Genomic DNA, 24,279 nt, shown 5'->3' with positions numbered 1-24,279 from the left:
CTATGCGTGGATGAAAAGGTACCTTTGTCATTCCAACTCCCACGACGAACACCCTCTTGCCTTTTGCCAGAGCCATGGCTGCGTTAAACGTACACGGGCACGTTGAAGAACAAGCAGGAAGTGGGATAAGGGAGGGGGTGGCAAATGGCGTGTACATTTCGCGGGCGCTTTGATGTTCGCAGTGGCCGCGCGGCTCACTGAGAACATCAAAGCGCCCACGAAATGTACACGCAGGCTGCCAAATGGTGCGTGCGCACGGCGCACATGCACTGTATTTGGAGGCCTGAAAGCACTCGTTTGCACTTCCAGATCCCCCATTTACAAAAGCTCTCGCGAGAGCAGCGCTAAAGCGCTGTCTCTGGCGAGACTTAAAAAACTGAGATCATGTTATTTGGCAAGGCTATGACTCTTTGGTCCGACAAGTGGTGGCCCGCTAAATTGTTACGACAAACAAATGATGGACGGAATGCTGACAATGCAGACATTCTCCCCCAGTCAAGAGATCTGGGTTAAATCCATCGTTCTTTTGCCCACTACACCACCCCAGTTCAGACATGGCCATATGCAAATCAGTCTTGACCCTGTGCCACATGGGAACAGTCCAGTCCGAACTGCCAAGCCATGTCTTCCCTGGACCGGAATCAAGCATCCTAGGACCGGTTTCTGGCTATCAGTCGTCATCAGCCAGGATAGCTTGACTCCAGTGGCGTAGTGAGCACGGGTCCCACGTCTGGGAATACCCATCCCACTTAGGGCGAAAAGCGTTACAACAAACAAATCATGGACGGAATGCTGACAATGCAGACATTCTCCCCCAGTCAAGAGATCTGGGTTAAATCCATCGTTCTTTTGCCCACTACACCACCCCAGTTTAGACATGGCCATATGCAAATCAGTCTTGACCCTGTGCTTCATGGGAACAGTCCAGCCCGAACTGCCAAGCCATGTCTTCCCTGGACCGGAATCAAGCATCCTAGGACCGGTTTCTGGCAATCAGCCGTCATCAGCCAGGATAGCTTGACTCCAGTGGCGTAGTGAGCACGGGTCCCACGTCTGGGAATACCCATCCCACTTAGGGCGAAAAGCGTTACAACAAACAAATGATGGACGGAATGCTGACAATGCAGACATTCTCCCCCAGTCAAGAGATCTGGGTTAAATCCATCGTTCTTTTGCCCGCTAAATTGGGCACAGTTCCGACTCCCAGACAGTCTGTGAAGAATCTTGGTGTAAAAATTGATCAAGCTCTTTCTATGAAAGAGCAGATTTTGGCTACCACTGCATTCTGCTTGCACACCAGGCATTTACAACTTAGAGTCTTTCCCTATCTTCCAATATCTTTCAGAAGAATGCTAGTCCAGGCCATTGTAGTTACTAGACTTCGGCCCCTTTGTTGAAATCCTTACACTGTCTACCAGTAAGGCAGCAAAATATCTTTATAATCTGCTGTCTCATCTATAATGTCTTAAGGGGCAAAGGACCCAGATATCTCCAACAGAAACTCAAACACTACATAGCTACTAAAATCCTAAAATGTCAGGATAAAGCCTTGTTGAGCGTACCGTGTGTCCGCCTGTCCAGATGCGATGTCGGAGCCTTTTGCTACCTGGCTCTACTTTACTGGAACAAATTACCACTTCACATTCGACTCTGTACTAACTACTGTCAATTTAGGAAATTTCTGAAAGCTTCCTTATTTTAAACGATTCTTTTCTATGTATGCTTGCGTGCTGTTGTAGGCAGTGTCGAGATGCCCTTGGATGAGTCGTGTGCTATACTAAATTCGATTAACACAACACTTTCATCCCCACCACATCACAATTGGAATTAGGATCCACCCTCCACAATACTCAAACTCACTGTAAATCACCCTTTTTGAAATTTTCTTACCATTCCCATTAGAACTAGGTCTGTGCTATATTAGATAGGGAAAGAGATCACTAACTCCTAATATGCCGAAGATAACTACTTTTGTCAGACCTTTTAATGGCACATCTATGTTTTACCATCAGGGCACAGACACAAGGTATTCTTGGTGAAGGGCCAAGCTGGATAAGTAACTAGGCCTGGTGTTTAGGCAGCTTTTCTTGTGCATTGCCTTATTTATGAGCCCGTTTGTGTGTTGTGGGCTTACTGTGCATGTGTTAGTCACTGTCCATTGGAAAAGGCGGGTGTTCACTGTGTTACAGTGGGTCTGTGTGCGTGCCAATATTTTACCATTTGTCAATATGTATTAATGTGTGTCTGGACTCTATGTGCTTCAAAGATATGTTCCTGTTTTTGAATCCCCAGCTAACTGTATGTGTATTTATCTGTTTTAATAGGTGCACATGCTTTTCTTTAAATACAAGTTTAAGGGTTTATATGGCGCTTTATTCAATTGTTCATGTGTTTTGTTTCAGTGTGTACAATGTATATCAATGCATTTGGGAGAATATGTGTGAGTAACTTTCTTAAAAGTTTTTACAAGAATTAAGGTTTTAGTGTCTGTACTTTGCTCAGCATGTGTTTGTTGATTGATGCTTATTTGGATTTTGTTAGTGCATATCCATTTAATAACTTTGTGTTGCTTAGGCATGTCACCATGCCAACACTTTGCAGTGCTTGAAACACCCAAATTTGATATATCTTTCCATATGTAGCTTCTTTCATCCACCCCATATTGATGAAGAGTTCTAGATTGAACCTTTTCTTTTCAGAATGGGTAGGGTGTCTCAGAAGTGGTTAAGTTGATTCCTCAAGAACAACGAAGGCTTGTCGAATGAATAGCGCCCTATCCTGTAGGAGGGGCAGGGCCATGGCACTGGAGGGTAAGTTTCAGGAGTGGCAGGCTTTTGGTAAAACGTTCTGTTTAGACAGTGCATGGAAGCAGGCATGCAAAGCAGAGCCCTGGACTCAGGGTGCAGATATTCCACTGGCCAATGCCTTTCACAATGAGGATTTCTGCTGCGATTGTTGTGCTTAAAATCAGACATACAGTTGCTACACATGAGGAAACTGGATATGATCTAGTAAGGGGATTGTCTCTAAGTATTTTGACTAGGGCCATCTTTTGATTCTCCATTCTATCAACGCGAGCCAATGAGCTGATTTTAGAGCAGATGTTTTATTGACGTGAGCAAAGTTGCAACATTCTCTGGCTAACAAGTAGACATGTAATACAAAAAAAGACACACCTTGCAACCTTAAAAGCTAGCTAGGTTAAAAAAGAGGAACAGTTTCAATGTCGTTTTGAAACAGCAGGAAACTACTCCTCCCAACTAGCATACTTGCAGAGCCGGCAGGCCTTTTTATACTAATGCATACAAAGACAGACTTGCACAATTATGCACAATAATTTTTGCTATGTCACATGTAACGCAGTGTCATTCCTGGGTACTATTAGCATAGTGCAAGCAAGTAAATGTAGCCTTCCTGACTGTGGTTTAAGGAATAACATACAGAAATAAACAGGATTAAGTCGGTTCTTCATGCCTCTGGTCCCGTTAGAAACTGCACATGCTGCATGTTAGAAATTGGGTTTCTGGTTGGCAGAGGTATGCACCCTGTCCAAGCAGGAACCACAATCCCAGTTTGGGGGAGATACACACCCTAAATTAACCTGTGCTAACCCTCTGGTAGCGTGGCACGGAGCAGTAAAGCTTCACTTAAGAGACAATGTGTAAAGTATTTGTGCATCACTTCAAACAGTAACACAGAGAAAACAACACAGAGACTCTACACTAGGTTAGAACAATAGATAGTATGTTTATGAGTAAAACAAGACCAAAACCACAAGAATTCATTAAGTATAACCAGAGTTATGAATTTGTAAAGAATAAACTGAAATGTAATGCTTAAAAGCCCTAAAGCGCTCACTTAGGTTATCTAGTAGTACTAAACCAGGTCAAATCCAAATGTTTAGAGCGACCATGATGGAGCGCGAGTCGGACACAGGAACCAGCCTTGGACTGCTGAAAAGTACCTTGTTTACGTCGAAGGTGATGCGAGTAGCAGGAGGCAATGCGTCATCGTCGATCCTTAGGATGGAGGCAATGCGTCGTCTCCAAGCCGCGCAATGTCGGAGATACATGAGGTGGAGACGATGCCCTGCGCCATCGTAGGTGCGATGCACTCGATACTCGCAGCAGCAGTGATGCGTCGATGGAGATGCAGAGCACTTTATCTGCACAGCAGGGAAGATGCGTCAGCGTTGAGGGAAATGCACTGGTTCCGAGCAAGGCAACGGTGTAAATTTTAGCTGGAGCAGCACTTTATATCCACTTCCAAGAGTCCAGTACTGGATTGGCACCACTTAGCAGGGCAAGACTCTCAGATGGCAGAGTCCGAGTGACATAGCAAGATGAGTTGGAAGTCTTTTATGTCCCCGAGACTTCAATCGGGAGGAAAGTCACTTTGGTTCTGGGTTGGAGAGATGCAGGTCCAGTCCTTCTCACCCCCAGGCAAGAGGGCAGCAGAGCAGGAGTCCAGCAGAGTAGCAGTCCTTTCAGGAACAAAGCAGTCCTTCTTCCTGGCAACTTTGCTGGTGTCAGAGGTCAAATACTTCTACACAGTTATGCCTTTGAAGGGGAAAGACTTCAAAGAGAGGCCTCTGAGGTGCACAGATTCACTGCCCTTCTTGCCCTGGCTCCAGACTCACTTTAGGGGGATATGCAGCCTTTTGTGCAGGAACAAAACACAGCCTGTTCAGGTGTGTTAGCTCCTCCCTCCCATCCTGCACAGGATGGTCCATCGGGATGTGGCTGGCCCATAAGCCACACCTAAGCTCAGTTTGTGTGTGGCTGTTTAGAGGGAATGCACAAAGTAAAGCCAGAAGGCACCAAATGGTTAAAGTAAGAAAATGACAACTTTCTAAAAGTCCTCAGCAAATGTATGAATGGCGGATGCACTCCTCTTTAAAAATGTAAATTGTAAAGCTGAAACTGCCAAATGAATGCGTGCAGACAGTGCTGTGAATCGCCCCTTCACAGAATATCGAAGATACTAGAAAAAAGGTGCGTTACATCCGCACCAAACTGCTGCACTGCTTGAATGAGAACGATGCTTTATCTAAACCACTTTTTTTTTTTTTTAACTCTACCAAATTTCATCCTTGTTAATCAAATACTCCACTTTTCACGTCGTCCAAATTTTATATACTCATGGAATCAATCTGGAGACAGCATAATTGCGCAAAATATTTTATTTTCGCTTTTTCAACTACTGTCCGTTGCCGATCCAGGCTTTAACATAAGTATGTGTGACCAATCATATTTCCTCAGGGCTCACAATAGTACCCAATGCATTTCGAACCTGTGCGGTTCTTCGTCAGGGGTCACTGAAAACGATTAAAAGAATATTCTTAACCAACCACTCCCGGACAAACCCTACTCTAAAGCTTTCCCCTATTACTCAGACCAGATAACGCCTACCAGTTCCAACCCTCCAGCAATTAACAGAAAAAACACAATCCTTTCTTTAAACATAACGTGCACATCACTTAAACAATGAATTATGCCTACCATAGTTGCCCAAGAATCCCCACCCATGATCGTGAATTCACAAAAGTAAAACATCTTAGAAAACAAACCCCAATTACCTTATGTAAGCTGTGTTCAGCATTGTGACCTTTTCATGCCGCCCTTCATTACCAAAGAATCATCTTGTGCTCCCTTACCCGCTACTAATGCTTGAAAAACTCCCGCCGGTGTTTTAAATGTACCTACGTGATTCCTAAATTAAAGTGAAACCCCTCCATTCTTGTAAACCGGCTAATCCGACTACAAGACCCACAATGCTTTGTACCACCTGTAGTGAATCAGCCACTTTTGTGGTCTGACACCCTATGATGACCCTCAACCACCACCATTCTGTACTGACTTAAGTGTGTTATGTTACCTTAGCCTTAATGTTGGATGGGTTTGCATATGCCTGCTTTTCTTCTGTCTTTTAGTGGAATAGTCTTTCCAAGAATAGAAGGTATGGGATGTTGAGGTGCAGTGCTGTGGGTGGTGGTGCACACATGTGCTCAATGTTGTATACTGAGGGATTAAGTGTATAATGTTATTTGGGTTAGGTGAATTATGACTTTGACCTATTGGCTTTGACGTGGTCTAATGTCATTCTGCCTTCTGACTTTACCTTGCTTCAAACTTTTCTGTGTGCACAGTGTTGCTTGTAAGTTGTGTGGATGAGAATTATAGGTGCTCCTTGCTTTTTTGATTCCATCTTGCTTTGGGCCTTTGTGTGCATGGCTTATCTAACTCTGAAGCCATTTTCTGTGAAGAAGAGGGCATGTTTTGCTTTCCTGCTGTTTTTCGCATTTTACTGACTAGAGAGAACTGGTTCTTATCAGAGGAATGTACATGGTTTGACTTTTAGTCATAACAGGGGCCTGATCAACCCTTGGTCTGACCTTGAAGCAGGCTGGTACTGGCTCTCATGAGAACTAGGGGGCGTGGCTTGCTAGAAGCTTCGCTGTGTTTTGAATGTGTATTAAAAAGGGGAGTCTACACTGGCTTGGTGGAAGTTCATCCGTGGAGCAGACGTGTTGTCACGGAAGAGTAGAGGCTGGTGTCACCTCTGAGCTTTCACCCAGTTCAAGCAATGGAATCCCCTTGAGCAAAGCGGGGTGAAATGATGGAGCATTAGGTGAGGTGTCTCTGCTACTAACTGTCTCTTGATTCTTTTCTGAATTCTTTCCTTTCATTCTTATTTTCTGATTCTTATATCCATACATATGGAATATGCTACTTACCAGTATGCATCTGTTCTTGGCATGTAGAGCTGCAGAGTCACACACCGAGGATAAGATCGCCATCTGGTGTTGGGCTCGGATGATTGCAGGTTGTTGTTGTCTTAGGAAGAAGCCTTTGGTCACGAGGTTGGGGACTCCTCCCCTGGACAACAGTGCGCATGGGCATCCACTCCATCGTCAGATTGTTTTTTCGCCATGATGGGAAAAGATGGAGTGTATAGGAATGAAAGAAAGGATGTCCATGTGTAATGTCTAAGTAAGACGGATGCTGGAACAGATACAGGTCCCGGGGAGGCGGGCGGGCGTGTGTGACTCTGCAGCTCTACATGCCAAGAACAGATGCATACTGGTAAGTAGCATATTCCGTTCGAGGCATATGAGCTGCAGATCACACACTGAAGATAGATTATACAGCAGTGCTTCCCCTTAGCGGTGGTCGCCTGTATCTGTTGCAGCAGCTTGAAATAAAGTTTTTAGGACAGCCTGGCCCACTGAGGCCTGTTGTTTGGCCTGCACATCAACACAGTAGTGTTTAGTGAAGGTATGCGTGGTAGACCACGTGGCTGCCTTGCAAATGTCTTCTAAGGGAATGTTACCTAAGAAGGCCATAGAAGCCCCTATTTTACGCGTGGAGTGCGCCCTAGGGGGAACTGTAAGTGTACGTTTAGCCTTTAGGTAGCATATTTGGATGCATTTAACTATCCACCGGGCTATACCGGATTTGGAGATTGGATTGCCTTTATGTGGTGGTGCGAAAGCAACAAAGAGTTGTTTCGTCTTTCGAAAAGGTTTTGTCCTGTCGATGTAATAAAGCAAGGCTCTTTTGACATCTAAGGTATGTAGGGCCCTTTCAGCTACTGAGTCTGGGTTTGGGAAAAAGACTGGTAGCTCTACTGATTGGTTAAGGTGGAAAGGGGAAATTACTTTTGGAAGAAATTTAGGGTTTGTCCTAAGAACCACTTTGTTACGGTGTAGTTGTAAGAAAGGTTCCTCTAGTGTAAGGGCTTGTATTTCACTTACTCTGCGTAGGGAAGTGATTGCGATAAGGAAGGCTACCTTCCATGTTAGGAATTGTAATTCACATTTGTGCATAGGTTCAAATGGGGGACCCATAAGTCTTGTTAGAACCACATTGAGATTTCACACTGGGGCAGGTGGCAATCTTGGGGGAAGAATTCTTTTGAGACCTTCCATAAACGCTTTGATGGCTGGTACCTTAAAAAGGGACAGGTGTTGCCTATTTTGCAAGTAGGCTGCCAAGGGTGCTAGGTATAAACGTATAGAGGAATACGCTAGATTGCATCTTTGCAAGTGTAGTAGATAGCAAATGATGTTTTGGATGGAAGCATCCAATGGATGTATGTAATTATTAGCGCAGTAGATGGCAAATCGTTTCCATTTTGCGGCATAACACGCTCTAGTAGTAGGTCGTCTAGCTTCCTTTATGATATTCATACAGTCTGGAGGGAGATTGAGGTATCCGAACTCTAAGACTTCAGGAGCCAGATCGCTAGGTTCAGTGTTTGAGGATCTGGGTGTCTGATTTCTCCATGGTTCTGGGTTAATAGATCCGGGGAGAGGTGTAGCCTTTGATGTGGAACTAAAGATAGTTCCAGAAGTGTGGTGAACCACGGTTGACGTGCCCAAGTGGGAGCTACTAGTATTAGCGTTAGCGATTGTTGTTTCAGTTTGCGTACCACAAATGGAACTAGTGGGAGAGGCGGAAAAGCGTACGCAAATCTGCCTGACCAGTTCATCCATAGGGCATTGCCCTTCGACTGTGGGTGTGGAAACCTGGCGGCGAAGGTTGGGCATTTTGTGTTTTCGGGAGTGGCGAACAGGTCTATGTCTGGCTGTTATTTACTTATACATAATAGGCTATGTACAATGGGTATAGCCTGTAGAGGTCTACGTCTTTCTCAACAATATAAGTGTTTGTTTTGAACCTGTGGACCCATGCTCTTTTGATATACAGTGCTCTGTTTACATTACACTGACTTTGTTGTTTCCCAGTCTATCCCTGAGGGGAGTAGTCGTGTTGTTAGCCCTTCCTCTCTTGTTGTTTACACGTATGTCTGGTTGTCCCCATTTTTGGAAGAAGGGGAGTAGAACCTTGGGGTGTAATTCCCATTCGTGGATCTGCTGCGTGTGGCGACTTAGGAGGTCGGCCACTTGATTGTGGATCCCTGGGAGATGTTCTGCTAACAGGTAGATGTTTTGTGGAATTGCCCATCTCCAGATTTGCTGTGCCAGTTGGAACAGTTGGAGAGAATGTGTCCCTCCCTGTTTCTGTATATAATACATTGTCGTCATGTTGTCTGTGCGTATGAGGACAGTTTTGTTCTTTAGGTGTACCTGAAAGGATTTTAGTGCTAGGAACACTGCTAAGAGTTCCAGGTGGTTGATGTGGAGCAGTTTCTGTTGACTGGTCCATCTGCCCTGAGTGGTATGGTGAAGGAGGTGGGCTCCCCACCCTGTGAGAGATGCGTCGGTAGTTAGCACAACTTGTGGAAGAGGCTCTAAGAACGGCCGCCCTTTGGACAGGTTGATGGTGTTCCACCATTTCAGCGAGCAAAGTGAGCGACTGTCCACCAACACCAGATCGGTAAGTTGTCCGTGAGCTTGGTTCCACTGTTGTGCTAGACATTCCTGTAAGGGGCGCATTTGAAGTCGTGCGTGTGGGACTATGGAGATGCATGACGCCATCATGCCTAGAAGCTGCATGAACACTCTTGCTGGAAGAGATGGATGAGTTTGAAATTGAGAGATGAGATTTTGTATACTGGCTATCCTGGCACTGCTGGGATAGGCAATGGCTTTGGATGTATCTATGATTGCTCCTAGATACTGATGTAAGTGGGAAGGTTGTAGATGGGATTTGGGGTAGTTGATACTGAATCCCAAATTGTGGAGAGTTTGAATTGTGCGATGAGTGTGGAGAACGCATTTTTGGCGAGTATTGGCTTTTATGAGCCAATCGTCCAGATAGGGGAAGACATGGATCTGTTGTCTTCTGAGGTGCGCGGCCACGACTGCTAAGCACTTGGTGAACACTCTGGGTGCTGTTGTTACTCCGAATGGGAGAACTGTAAATTGATAGTGTTGCCCATCTACCACAAATCGTAGATATTTTCTGTGAGCGGGATGCATAGGGATGTGAAAGTACGCGTCCTTGAGGTCCAATGTGGCAAGGAAGTCTCCCTGTTGTAACAGTGGGAGGACTTGTTGGAGGGTGGTCATATGAAAATGATCTGAATGTATATACTGGTTTAGCAGTCTGAGATCCAGTATGGGCCGTAATGTTTTGTCCTTTTTGGGAATGAGGAAGTATAGAGAATACACCCCTGTTCCCTGATGTTGAAGAGGGACTGGTTCTATCGCATGTTTTTGTAACAGGGATTGAACTTCTTGTTTGAGGAGAGAGAGATGATGTGAGGACATTGGACGTTGTTTGGGTGGTATGTTTGGGGGGGATTGTATGAGTTCTAGGCAGTAGCCAGACTGGATAATTTGTCTTACCCATCTGTCTGTGGTGATGGAAGTCCAGACAGGTAGGAATTGTTGGAGTCGCCCCCGACCGGAGTGGAATGGTCTGGGGGGAGTGGTGGCAAGTCACTGTTTGGTGGCTGGGGAGGTGCGGGTGTTGTTGTTGTTGCCCCGCCCTCGACCTTTGTTATTGTTTCCCCTATAACCTCCTCGGAAATATCCTCTGTTAGGGGATGTTTGTCCAGAATTTTTAAAGGTGGACGTGGTCTCAGTTGCCGTGTTTTTGGAGCCTCCTCTATAAAAGGAGCGACGAAAGGAACCCCGGTTTTGAGGAGACTGCAGTGCTCCCATAGACTTGGCAGTCTCATTATCCTTTTTCATTTTTTCTAATGCAGTGTCCACTGCAGGGCCAAATAACTGCTCTTGGTTGAAAGGTTGAGCTAGAATTGCGGTTTGAACCTCCGGTTTAAAACCGGAAATACGGAGCCAGGCATGTCGTCTGAGTAAGACGCTAGTATTGACCGCCCGAGAAGCAGTGTCTGCCGCATCTAAGGCGCATTTAATGGAGGCATTAGATATTAACTTGCCTTCTTGAATGAGGTCAGCGGCCTGGGATTTAAAGGGATCAGGCAGATGTTGCAGAAGGTCCTCAAGTTGGTCATAATGCGCCCTATCATACCGGGCTAACAGGGCCTGGGTATTGGCAATACGCCAGTGGTTCGCCGCCTGTGCGGCGACTCGTTTGCCTGAGGCCTCTAAAAGCTTAGACTCCTTGTCTGGGGGAGGCGTTTCTCCAGTTGTCTGTGAGTTAACGCGCTTTCTGGCATTTGATACGACCAAGGAGTCTAAAGGGAGCTGGGCTTTAATGTATGCAGGGTCCTGCGGGGCTGGTCGGTACTTTTTTTCGATGCGGGGGTTGAGAACCCTAGCTCGAACAGGGTCTTTAAAGACCTCAGTGGCATGCTTTATAACCCCTTTAATCATGGGCAGTATGTGAACAGTTTTTTGTGACTGCTCAAAAGTATCGAGGAGAAAGTCCTCTTCAAGGGGGTCTGTGTGCATAGTGACACCATGGAATGTTGCTGCCCTATTTATTAGTTGGCCAAACCCCAAATGGTCATCAGGAGGGGAGGGCTTGGAGGGGTAGGTAGTGGGGTCAGGCATGTCAGGCATTGGATAAGACCAGTCATCTACTGGTACTGTGCCTGGAAATGTAAAAGGGTCGTTTGGATCAACAGGATCATTAAATAAATCAGGGTCCGCCCCTCCCCCTAAGTCATCATTATCATCCTGTGGAGGAGGTGAATGATAGGGAGATGGTAAAGGTAAGGGTAAAGGAGAAGGAGGAGGAGGAGGGGGGGGGACGGGATAGGAGGTAATACAGGAGAGGAAGGACGAAGTGGTGAAGTGGCACAGTCCTTTTTCCGTATGGGAGCTGGAGGAGGTGTGATGTCCAGCTTCCGTTTCTTGTATGGGACGGCAGTCACATGTCCAGTGTCAGGATTGATGTAGATCCGCCCTTGAGTAGGATCTGGGCGAAAAAGTTCATCCGGCTCCAAAGGTGGTGGCGGCGACGGCCGTTTCGGGTCTTTATGAACTTTTTTCGGTGTGGACGTAGTTTTCGGTGCCGATGAAGTTTTCGGTGCCGAAGGATGTTTCGGTTCCGATGGATTTTTCGGAGCCGATGTATGTTTCGGTGCCGATGGCTTCGGTGCCGAGGGACTTTTATGCATCGATGTCGAAGAACGTTTCGGCGCTGGTGGAGGCTTCGGTGCCGAGGAACGTTTCGGTGCCGAAGGAGCTTTCGGTCTTGAAGCCTGTTTCGGTGCAGACAGTGGTTTTTTCGGTGCCGAGGGTGTTAAAGGCACAAACACATGAGGTTTGCTCGAGCCCGAGCCACCTACAGGCTTAGATGTCTTCGGAGCCGGGCCCGAGGGCGGGGCTTCTGAAGAGGATTTCCGGTCGCGACTGGGCCCAGCTGGCGGAGTCTTGACCACTGTCTTTTTGGATGGGGCAGGGGCAGGGGGGGTGGTACTCACACGCTGCCCTGGAGTGATGAGGTCATCGGAATCGTCGGCCTCGGACACAATCTCGAGATCTTCGGTGTCATCTTCAGGAACATCTTGAGCAAAGATGTCCTCCGGTTCTGGAGCTGGTTTGGCCATAATATGGCGTCGAGCTCTTCGGTCCCGGAGGGTCTTCTTCGAACGGAAAGTGGCACAAGCTGGACAGGTCGATTCGTTGTGTTCCGGCGACAGGCATAGGTTACAAACCTCGTGGTGGTCACTGTGGGGGAACTTCGCTCCACACTGGGGGCATTTTTTAAAGGGTGTCCTGTCCATCAGCCGCTTCCGGAACCGGTCCGAGTTGATTTCGACGTCGATGGAATGAAGATTGAAGAGTTAAATCGATTGCTGGAAGTTTTCTGCTGGAGCGGAAAAAGTTCATCCGAACCCAATGGCGGAAAAAAAACAATCTGACGATGGAGTGGATGCCCATGCGCACTGTTGTCCAGGGGAGGAGTCACCAACCTCGTGACCAAAGGCTTCTTCCGAAGACAACAACAACCTGTAATCATCCGAGCCCAACACCAGATGGCGATCTTATCCTCAGTGTGTGACTCTGCAGCTCATATGCCTCGAACATATATTTCTACAGATATATATTTGCCTTGATTGTATGTTCAATCATATTATTGATATGTTAGAGTCTGCTATGTTAGGTGCATTTGGCTTACTGTGTGGTGCTATTTACAAATAAATACATCCCAGATATACCAATTCGTCTTTTCCTTGTAGCAGGAGGTGTGGACTCTTCTTGGCCAAGTATTCTGTTGTAGAAGGATGGGTGAATTCCCTTCTAGCAGGTAATTGTGTTATAGGAAGTTGGTGCTACTCCTCACAAGTGATGCGCAAATTATGGTTTTCTTGCCTTGCCTTCGGGGGAGTGTTGAAAGTTTGCCCACCTTAGGAAGTGCTGTGTATATGTTATTTTCCATAAGTTTGGAACTGATATTCTCTCCCTGGGAAAGTGACGGTACATTCCTTTGTCCAGGGGAGATCTAAAGTTTGTCATTACACCACCCCGGATAAAACCAAAACCCATTCCACCCTGTGCCTTAAAAAAACATGACAAATAAAATGCAAAAACATGAACAAAAGATACTCCATCAATACATTAAATCAACTTTAACTCAAAAACATTAAAATGCCCCCCCTACAAAAACCTCGAGTTTATCGGAGAAAGTCCATAAAGTATATGATGCATCCAACAAGTGTTCAATTTCATCATCCTTCCAATCTGCCATGATGTGCTAATCCAATTATGAAGTCCGTGCACAATCAGTTGATATTCCACTGTCTCCGGAGTGATACTTTTAATCATTTAAATCCAATACTCGATCATCTTACTCAAAACCAATGGGGTGCAAACACACGTTGGGGCGATAAGAAAATTGCTCAGCAAATGTATGAATGGTGGATGCACTCCTCCTCTTTAAAAATGCAAATTGTAAAGCTGAAACTGCCAAATGAATGCGTGCAGACAGTGCTGTGAATCGCCCCTTCAGTTCAGCAGTTGGGTGCGGATGTAACGCACCTTTTTTCAAGTATCTTCGATATTCTGTTAAGTCTCATTCAAGCAGTGCAGCAGTTGGGTGCGGATGTAACGCACCTTTTTTCAAGTATCTTCGATATTCTGTGAAGGGGCGATTCACAGCATTTTTAAAGAGGAGGAGTGCATCCGCCATTCATACATTTGCTGAGCAATTTTCCTAGCGCAATTATGCTGTCTCCGCATTGGACGACGTGAAAAGTGGAGTATTTGATGAACAAGGATGAAATTTGGTAGAGTTAAAAAAAAGTGGTTTAGATAAAGCATCGTTCTCATTCAAGCAGTGCAGCAGTTGGGTGCGGATGTAACGCACCTTTTTTCAAGAACTTTCTAAAAGTGGCATTTTCAGAATTACAATTTCAAATCCGACTTCACCATAAGTTGCGATTTTAAATTTTGATTCCAGAAACACCAAACTTGGGGGTCTAATCTGTTCCCAATTGGAGATTACATTTATAAACTGTAATGAGGTAATCCCAATGCGATCCCATGGGAGAGATAGGCCGTGCAGTAGTGAAAAACGAATTTAAGAATTTTTCACTACCAGGACATGTAAAACTTAAAACGACATGTCCTACTTTTTACATACAGACACTGCACCCTGCCCTTGGACAGTCTGGGTTCTACCGTCAGGGTGACTTATATGTATTAAAAAGGTAGGTTTGGGTCTGGCAAGAGGGAACTTGCCAGGTCAACATAGCAGTTTAAAACTGCCCACGCAGGCTTTGCAATGGCAGGCCTGAGATATGTTTTAAGGGCTACTTAAGTGGGTGGCACAATCAGTGCTGCAGGCTGACATGTAGCATTTAATTTAAAGACCCAAGGGCTCATGTAGTGCACTTTACTAGGAACTTATGAGTGAATTAAATATGCTATTTGTGGATAAACAAGTGGCACACATGAACTTTAGCACTGGTTAGCAGTAGTAAAGTGCCCAGAGTCCTAAAGCCAGCAAAAATGAAGTCGGCAACAACAGAAGGTCTGAAGGCAAAATGTCAGGGGAAACCACGCCAAGAATATCGGGTCTAATTTTGCACCATTGATCATTACGCTCCAGGTGTAACCTCTGCATGTCATCACAAACTTTACAAAGAGCCTCAAACTTAGGTGTCACAAAAAAGAGGCATGATGCCCAGACATACAGCACAGATAGTCAGTGTGGAGTTGTGCATGCCTGTGCTTACACATTAAAGACAGAGCTGTTTGATTTGCCAGTGTTTGGATGAATGAGTAGACCATTGAACAAAATCAAAAACTTGTATAGTTCAAGAACAAAAATATGGCATTAATGTGCTGTGGAACAATGATAGCAAGCCTTAGCATCTGGCTACAGGAATGGAGGAGTACTTGGACAGATGAGGAACACATGAATATGGCAGGATTGGTGGATAATTGGCTATTGAGCAAATAACTGATTTGTTAATCCATCAGTCACTCCTCTATCTATGCACCCACCCTTATTCCTCGAGTACAATTTTATCACACATTCATCCATCCACACAAACTCAATAGTAAATCTATCACTTCCACTCCTTAAAAAAGGTCGGACATAGTGGCTTTGCCAAAGCTTGTTTTTTTCTTACATTCACATTGGCTAACAAAAATGTAATCACCCTGGAAATCAGCAAAGACCGGTGGATCATTTACTGCTCAGTGAGAAATTCATAGATATCCTAACCACGTTTCATACGCACCTTTCATGTGACAGTAATAAACTTGAGGAAGCATCTAAGCCATTAGTGCACTCTGAAGAATGGAGTTTTTGAAAGATGAATAGAGAATAGAGTTTGGGTGCACTAAAAGTAGGGATCAGTTCACATCAAGTAGGAAAAACACTGCATGACAATAGGACCCTTGTTAGAGTAGGAAGAAATATGGAAAAACACTGGATTTTTTCTATTAAATAAGCATAAGAGGCGCAAATCTCAAGAAAGATCCATAAAGCAATATTACTTTAACAAATACTGGGAAGCAGAAAGGGATACAAACTGCATAAAATGAACAAGGGAATAGAAGGAGGGATCCATCCTTATGCCTCATTCTATGGGAATCCAGACCCTATCATGAGACGTTGCCTGTACGATCTTCACAGTATTGCCCATGATATATGGTGAGGAAATTCCATATATTTACATTGATTTGGATGGCTCATTAAGATGAAATCAAGCACAAATAATGAAAGAGGAAAATACTACAATTGAACATTTATGTATTAATTTAACAAGTGAACTCTGTCAATGGATCAATCAATTTATAGTGTTGAGATCTGGGTTCACACTAGTGTGGCAAACTACAAATGTTGTTATATACAGGATACGCTTATAATTAAGTGAAGATGCATAACATGCCCATGGAAATACCAACTAGGTCTTTATGTACACGATGTAAAAATGTAATAAAATATGTTAAAAACAAATATATATCAATTTATAGTGTATTCCAGGATTAACCACCAAGTCCTCTACTTACCATCATTTTCAAACTCAGAGTAATCAATCAGTTTCTTAGTCCTGCAAGTAGAAAAACAGGGTTTTCTATGAGTTTCTTGGGGGATCTAGAATTTAACTAATCAAGTGTAAATTTCCTAAATGCTGTACTCTACAAAATGATGAACTGCTACAGCAGAAAGCAGAAGTTATACTGCCTGGGGACTGGAACGAGAGTGAGAATGGTTTAAATTTAAGGTACAGCTCTTGACTCGACAGTAGCAGAGACAGTGACATCACATTATGAGACGTCAGAGCAAGTGCCAACATATCATATGCTTCAAGGAGGTCACGTCATTCTTTAAACACAATTTTAAACGTTTTTGGCAAAATATTAACAGATCTTAAAACAGGTCAAGATTTTCACCTCCTCAGTCTCCCTACATATCACAGTTAGATCTGCTGAGCTCCTGTCATGTGCATGCTCCCTGAGCCTCCCTTCTCACGCAAATCAGAGAGTGTTGGTTATGGATATGTAAATATGGCTAACGAACAAGTTACTTACCTTTGGTAACGATATATCTGTAAGAGACAGATTAGTTATATATTCCTTACCTTAGAATTACCCCCAGGCGTCTGACTGGTTCCAGAAAGTTTTTCGTCAGCAGTACCCCTGCGTGTCTCAAGGTGGCGTCAGTAGGCTCCGCGTTCATCGTTGTCGCTGGGATGACGTCGCAGTAGCTACTTAGACGCCACCCTTGCGCGCTGACATCAGTTCTGTACACGACTTTCCATGCCAGAAGCGCAGAGCCATGCAAGACTCTGACCACTGGTGTTCAAAACTAGGGCCCTGAAAGAAAGTCCTTAACCCTAGAAATTAGTTTGCAGAACGGAGAGGAAGGGTGGGGTGGTAAGGAACCTCTAACTAATCTATGTCTCTTATAGATATATCTTTACCTAAGGGAAGTAACTTGTTCATCTGAAAGAGACAATTCGTTTTAGATTCCTTACTTTAGAATAGATACCCCAGCAATACCAACCCCGGAGGTGGGTCCGCAACCAAGTTCACACTAGAAAGTCCTGGAGAACAGAACGGCCAAAGAAGTCGTCTCTCCGGACTTGGCTGTCCAGGCAGTTGTGTCTTGTGAACGTGTGCAGCGATACCCATGTAGCTGCCTGACAGATGTCATTAAGGGGAACTCCACGTCCCAAAGCAGTGGTAGCTGCCGTCGCCCTGGTGGAATGGGCGAGCAACCCCCACTGGAGGCTCCTTCTTTGCCAAGGAATAACAAGCTTTGATGCACAAAACGACCCATCTAGAAATGGTCCGTTTGTGCACGGTCCGTCCTTTTTTGGTGCCCACATAGCCAACTAAGAGCTGGTCATCCACCTGGAATTGTTTTGTGCAATCCAAGTAAAAGGAAAGCGCACGCTTTGGATCCAGACGGTAGAGCCTCTCTTCTTCTTTGGATGGATGCAGAGGCGGAAAGAAGGTGGGCAAAGTGATGGTCTGTCCAACATGGAAAGGAGTAACCACTTTGGGAAGGAAGGAAGGACGAGTTCGAAGGACAACCTTGTCCGGATGAACAGTCAGAAAAGGAGGCTCAGAAGAAAGTGCTTGGAGCTCACTCACCCTGCGCGCAGAGGTGATGGCCACCAGAAAGGCAGTTTTTAAGGTCAAAAGCCTGCGAGGACAGTTATGTAGCGGCTCAAAGGGAGCGCACATAAGATAAGTGAGAACCAAGTTCAAGTCCCACTGAGGCATTACGAATGGAACAGGAGGAAAAAAATGAGTAATGCCCTTAAGAAAGCGATTTACAACAGGGGACTTGAAAAGAGAAGGCTGATCAGGGAGCCTAAGAAAGGCTGAAATGGCCGAGAGGTAGCCCTTAAGAGAGCCCAGAGCAGAGCCCTGCTGGGCCAAAGAAAGGAGGAACAAGAGGACCTCAGAAAGAGGGGCGTAAAGGGGATCCACAGCCTTTGCTGTGCACCATGCCACAAATGTGTTACGCCTGCAGGCTTATACCGTCTTAGTGGAGGGACGCCTCGTTGCCAAGATAACATCACAGACTTCGGGAGGCAGGTCAAACGACGTCAACTGCCGCTGCTCAATCTCAACGCAAGGAGGTGGAGGCTGGACAGGTTCGGGTGGAGGACCGTCCCCTGCTGCGACAGAAGATCCTAACGAAGAGGCAATTTGTAGTAATCCACTCCTTTTTAGTAGAATTAAAGTAGGTTTAATAGAGCAGATAAATACACAGCCACCTTCAGCTTCACAGGCATTACTGGTTAAACATAGAATCCTGACATGGCTGAGATTCTGTTACATCACAGCCTACTAAAACATTCTAATCATTTCCACATATCTCCCTCCTTATAATAAAAGAAAACATTTGAAAATATTCACAAATGAAAAAGAATTAAATATTTAAATTACAATAAACATCTTCACAATAGTTTAACGTACATCTTGTAAATACATCAGAACTATTCCTCGTTCTTACATTTATAGATGTGATACTTTGCACAGATCACCAACACTCCACCTTTTACCGTCATCCAATAAAGCCACAGCACCATTCACTGATACCACTTTATGTGGTTGAGAGAATTTGCTTTCTCCTTTTTTCACAAATCCGAACCTTCTTATCACAACCCAATCACCTTCCTGAAACACAATCTCCTTGACAGCTTTCCTGTGATCAAACTCTAACTTTCCACGAAATTGACATTCTTGTGCTCTTGCTTTCATTTCCTCTCTATCCACCCAAACTTGACTTTTCTCTCTCAACCACATTGGAGACTCTTTGGTGCCTGGTTCCCTTCCTTTCAAAGCTATAAAAGGAGAAATGCCTGTCACCGAATGAGGAGTAATCCTATGACCCCACATCATTCTTCTCAACTCATCCTTCCACGACAGACCATTAGCTAATGAAAGCTGAATACTACCCATCACAATGCGATTCACCCTCTCCACAAGTCCATTTGCCTGTGGATGGAATAAGGCAACCCTATTGTGAGATATCCCAAGACTACTTAAAAAACTACTCATTTCTGAAGATACCAATTGCACACCGTTATCTGTTACCAATGTCTTAGGCACTCCTTCCTCCAAAAATACTTCTTTCAAAAATTTGTATCCCATCCTCGTCGCCAAATTTGTAGTAATCCACTCCTTTTTAGTAGAATTAAAGTAGGTTTAATAGAGCAGATAAATACACAGCCACCTTCAGCTTCACAGGCATTACTGGTTAAACATAGAATCCTGACATGGCTGAGATTCTGTTACATCACAGCCTACTAAAACATTCTAATCATTTCCACATAGTGTGATCGGAGGATCGATGGCCATGTGTAGCAGCTCGGGATACCAGACTCTTCGTGCCCAATCCGGAGCCCCAAGAAGGACTTGGGCCCGGTCGCGCTTGATCTTCTTCAGCACTCTGGGCAGAGGTAGTATAGACGGCCGCAACTCCACTAGCGATGAAAAGCTTTGCCTAGCGAGTGCTGCCTTGGAAATTCCAACGCACATAATTGCTGACATTGCGCGTCCACTTCGGTGGCGAATAGATCTAACCAAGGCTCTTCCCACTGTTGAAAGAGACCTTGCGCCACCTGCGAATGAAGACGCCATTCGTGATCCATCATGCACCTGCGGCTGAGTTCGTCCGCCCTGGCGTTCAGCGAACCTGCCAGGTTTTGAACCACCAAGGATATGCCCTGATGTTCCAGCCATGTCCAGAAGCGGAGGGTCTCTTGACATAGGGTCCACGACCCCACCCCGCCTTGTTTGTTGCAGTACCACATGGTGGTGGTGTTGTCCGTGAACACCTGCACTAATCTTTCCCAGACAAAGGGAAGGAATGCTTAAGAGTGCAAGACTAATCACCCGAAGCTCCAGAAGGTTGATGTGGAGCCCGGAGGCCTCCGATCTCTGCCTCCCCCATCCCAGAAGTAATGCATCGGTCACCACTATAAACTCGGTTGGGTAAGGGAAAGGGATCTGCCGCCGACCCAATCCTGGTTCGTTAGCCACCACTGCAATTGGTGCGCAGAGCCCTCTGAGATCTGGACGCAATCGTACAGGTTCCTCTGATGTTGTACCCACTGGAACTTCAGGGCCCACTGCAGAGCCCGCATATGCCATCTGGCATGGACCACCAGCAAGATGCAGGAGGCCATCAGGCCCAGTAGCCGAGGGGTCATCCTGACCGAAACCAGGGATAGAGGCTGAAAGAACGGAATCATAGCCGAATATCCCGGACTCGCTGTGCGGGAGGATGGACCCAAAACTGCATTGTGTCTAGAACCACTCCAATGAAGAGAAGCTTCTGAGAGGGATTCAGGTGCGACTTTGGCACGTTGATGGAGAACCCCAGCGAACGTAGGAGGTCGGCCGTAGTCTGGGGGTGGGAGACGACAGCCTGGTGCGAGCCCGACTTCAACGGCCAGTCTTCGAGATAGGGGAAGACTGGAACCCCTGACCTGCGCAGATGAGCTGCGACCACCACCATCACTTTCGTGAACACCCGAGGGGCGCTGGTAAGGCCAAAGGGGAGCATGGTAAACTGAAAGTGTACCATGAACCGCAGTTAACGCCAGAGGGCCATCAGGACGGGGATGTGAAAAATAAGTGTCCTGCAAGTCCAATGCTACCATCCAGTCTCCAGGATCGAGGGCAGACAGGACCTGAGCTAGAGTTAACATTTTGAACTTCTCCTTCCGGAGGAAACGGTTGACGTTCCTGAGATCCAAGATAGGACGCAGGCCTTTGTCCTTCTTGGGCACCAGAAAGTTGTGGGAATAGCAACCACGCCGTACTTCTGGGACGGGAACTCGCTCTATAGCACCCTTGGCTAACAGTGCCAACCCTTCCTGTTGGAGAAGGGCCACATGATCCTCAGACATGCAATGGTACTGAGGTGGCATGGATGGAGGGGTAGTCTCCAAGGGGAGGGAGTAGCCCCTTCGGACTATTTGCAAAACCCACCTGTCCGAGGTGAATGTGTGCCAGTGTGGGAGGTGATGGTGAATCCTGCTGCCCACTGGCGTTCGGTGGCCCTGAAAGGACTTGGAGGGTTTGGAGGCTGTTGCAGTGGGGGCTGTGGTGGACTGGCCTGCCTGCTGGCCCCCAGAACCACGGCAGTGGTTTCCACGTCCCTGGCCGTATAGGGGCTGAACAGCATGGCCTGTGGCTCTGGGCGGGACGTGGCGGGGCACCCCTTCCATAGCCACGAAAGGGGCGAAAGGCAGACTGCGCAGGGCGGGTGGTGGAGAGGTCCAAGGACCTGTCCGTAGCCCAAGAGTCCTTAAAGCGATCCAGCGCGTTGTTTGCCTTGTCGCCAAATAGGCGATGGCCATCAAAGGGCATGTCCATAAGTGTGGCTTGGACATATCCTGAAAAACCAGTAGACCTCAACCAGGCGTAGCATCGAAGGGCTACCGACGTGGAAATCGTCCTGCCTAGTGAGTCTGTGGTATCCAGCCCACAGCAGAGGGTAAACTTTGCTGCCTCTCTCCCTTCGGCAACTGCACAGGAGAGCACAGACCGGGCCTCCTCCAGACACAGGGGCAGCACTTGCCATACCGTATCCCACATGGAGTAGGTGTAACCGCCCAACAGACATGCAGTGTTTACCGACCGCAGTACCAAGCGGAAGAAAACCTCTTCTTCCCAAGATGGTCTAGCTTTTTGGATTCCCTATCAGGTGGTGCGTTAGGAATGCTCCTTTGGAGGTGGAGGCTTGGACCACCAAGCTCTCAGGGGTAGGGTGTTAGGAGAGGAAAGTGGGGTCGCCCAGAGCCAGACGGTGGTGTCGGGCAACATTCCTATCCACAGGAGCCCCTGTGTCGGGCCTGGTCCAGGTGCCCAAAAGGGTGTCAGTGAGGGTTCCATTAAACTGTAGCAGGGGCTCCGAAGAGTTCACTGCCGGTTGAAGCACCTCTGTCAAGTCAGTCCTGACTGCCACCGTAGGAAGCTCGAGGTTGAGAGCCTCGGCCGCACTACGCAACACCACGGCGTAAGAAGCTCCCTCCTCCATAGCCACGGTAGGAGAAGACAACATGCCAAGGTCCGGTAAGGTATCAAAACCACTGGCTTCCCCCAGTTCCTCTCTCCAGTCTGGTTCATAGCCCAACTGGTCAGTTAAACGGTTTCCAGACCCCTCCCAGTCCTCCTCACCCTCCTCTGGCTGCCAATCTGGTCTAAAAGAGCCAGGGTAGAATAAGGGCACAAAAGTACCAGTCAGCGTTGGTTGACGCCAGTCCGACTCCGTGACTCGATCGGGATGGAGGCCGGGGTCGCCGGGGAGGTGTAATGAGGTCAACCGGCGCTGATCCGGATCCAGGCCTGGAGCCAAGGGGACCCTGAGGTGTCGAAGGCCCAGGACCCCCAACCGAGTCCGCGGGGCCCCAAGGCACGCCGGCAGAGTCAGGCTTCCCAAAGATGGCATGCATCACTTTGTAAAATTGACAAAGCTGGGCAGGGTCTGCTCTAGGTCCCGGGAAGGGAGGAAAGCCCGGAGTCGACCCTTTGGGCTCTGCACACGTAGCGAGTGCGAAGACTGATGATGACGACGGCGAAGATGGCGAAGATGGCGACGACGACACCTCCGTGATCAGTCCATCGACCGCCCACGCGACCGGGACCTCGAGCGGCACGCTGGGCCTCGAGAAGCTTTCGGGACCGCTCCCGCAAAGACTTCCAATTCATGGTCTGGCAATCGGAGCACGACTTGGGGTCATGGTCGCGCTCCAGGCGTAACAGGCACACGCAGTGCGGATTCGTCACCGACATCAGTCAGCTACAGGAACTGCAAGCCTTTAAGCCGGGCATCCCAGACGTGCACCAGGAGTCGAAGACTCGAAAACGGTGTCGACAAAAATTCAGTCAAAAAGTGACTGGAGGGGGGCGTGGCCAAGATGGCGGGGTGAGCGGACGCCTTTCCTGCCGGCTCCCGCTCCGTTGAACCCCCAACCTCGATTCTCTAGCTGAATCTCCCCCCAGTTCACGAGAGAACCTGCAGCGGGAGCAGAGGAACCGAGAGCAAGCCGGCGAGCGGCGTACAGCACCCGCTACGGCCCGGAGACGGACAGCACACGGCCGGAGCGGAGGAGCCGCGAGGGGGCGGAGCTTAGCGCCGGGCCGGCCGAGGCTGCTGCCGGCCACAGAATCACGCGTGTGCCCGGCCTCGCGGTGGGGGTCAGAAGGCGAGCGGCGGCGGACTCGGACCCTTACCGGGGGTCGACCCAGAAGACGGACTGATACCTAGAGAGCGAGGGAGGTGCTATCCGGTCCGGTGGCGGGTTTGACTCCGCCGCCGGCAGCTGCAGGAGACGGCGGCGTGGGCGGCCTCCCCTGAGGGCCCAGAGCAGCGGGGAGCGGCCGCGGCCGGCGCGGACACCAGCACTGGGGGCTCTGCTGAGGAGCTTGAGGTAACACTGACGTTGGGAGCGCCCTTGCCCACCCGGAGAATAACGGACTCACCCCAGATACGGGAGGACGCCGACGGCCCCTCGGGGGCGACCCCTGGCGGGAGGTGCATCAGGCTGCTGGAGGCACCATTGAGGAGACGCGACAGCCCAGCAAGGAGAGTAGCGGACGGGACCCGGGGGGGGCCCGCTGGAGACCCGGCAGCTCACAGCTTGAGGGGGTGGCTCAGCCGCCAGAAACTGGGAGGAAGTGCTGCCGGAAACGGCCAACAGCTTCACAGGTGCAACGACGAACGAGGGGTTCCCCCCCCCCCTCGCCCCTCGGTGGTGTAGCTGTCGGAACCTGCAGAGGGTGGAGGGACGGAGGAGGGCTGGAGACCAGAGACCCTCTCCGCGGGGGAGAGGAACAGAGCGGAGGACATCGTGGCCCAACAGCCCCAGAGTTGCAACACTGGTGGGGGAGGATACAGTGGTGCCATAAGTGGGAGAGTTAGACGAGGTGGGAAACGGCTTCTGGCAAGACCCGGAGTGGCCTATCATCTCGGAGGAGCGAAGTGGCCACGTGCTGGAGTCGGAATCTGCACCGAG

General features: G+C 47.7%; 1 protein-coding gene across 1 annotated transcript in view; it reads right to left on the bottom strand.

Moving 5' to 3' along the window:
• RAD51AP1 (RAD51 associated protein 1) overlaps positions 1-24,279 on the bottom strand; it is a 361,837-nt gene that overhangs the window by 241,538 nt on the left and 96,020 nt on the right. Inside the window, exon 2 of the mRNA XM_085652597.1 lies at positions 16,304-16,344. Within this exon, the coding sequence (XP_085508723.1) occupies positions 16,304-16,344 (41 nt within the window). The remainder of the gene's footprint in view (positions 1-16,303; positions 16,345-24,279) is intronic.

This window comes from Triturus cristatus, chromosome 4_1 (assembly GCF_964204655.1).
Source record: "Triturus cristatus chromosome 4_1, aTriCri1.1, whole genome shotgun sequence".
Taxonomy (NCBI): Eukaryota; Metazoa; Chordata; class Amphibia; order Caudata; family Salamandridae; genus Triturus; species Triturus cristatus.
The sequence above is the reverse complement of the archived record's forward strand: the minus strand, read 5'-3'. Positions and strand labels throughout refer to the sequence as shown.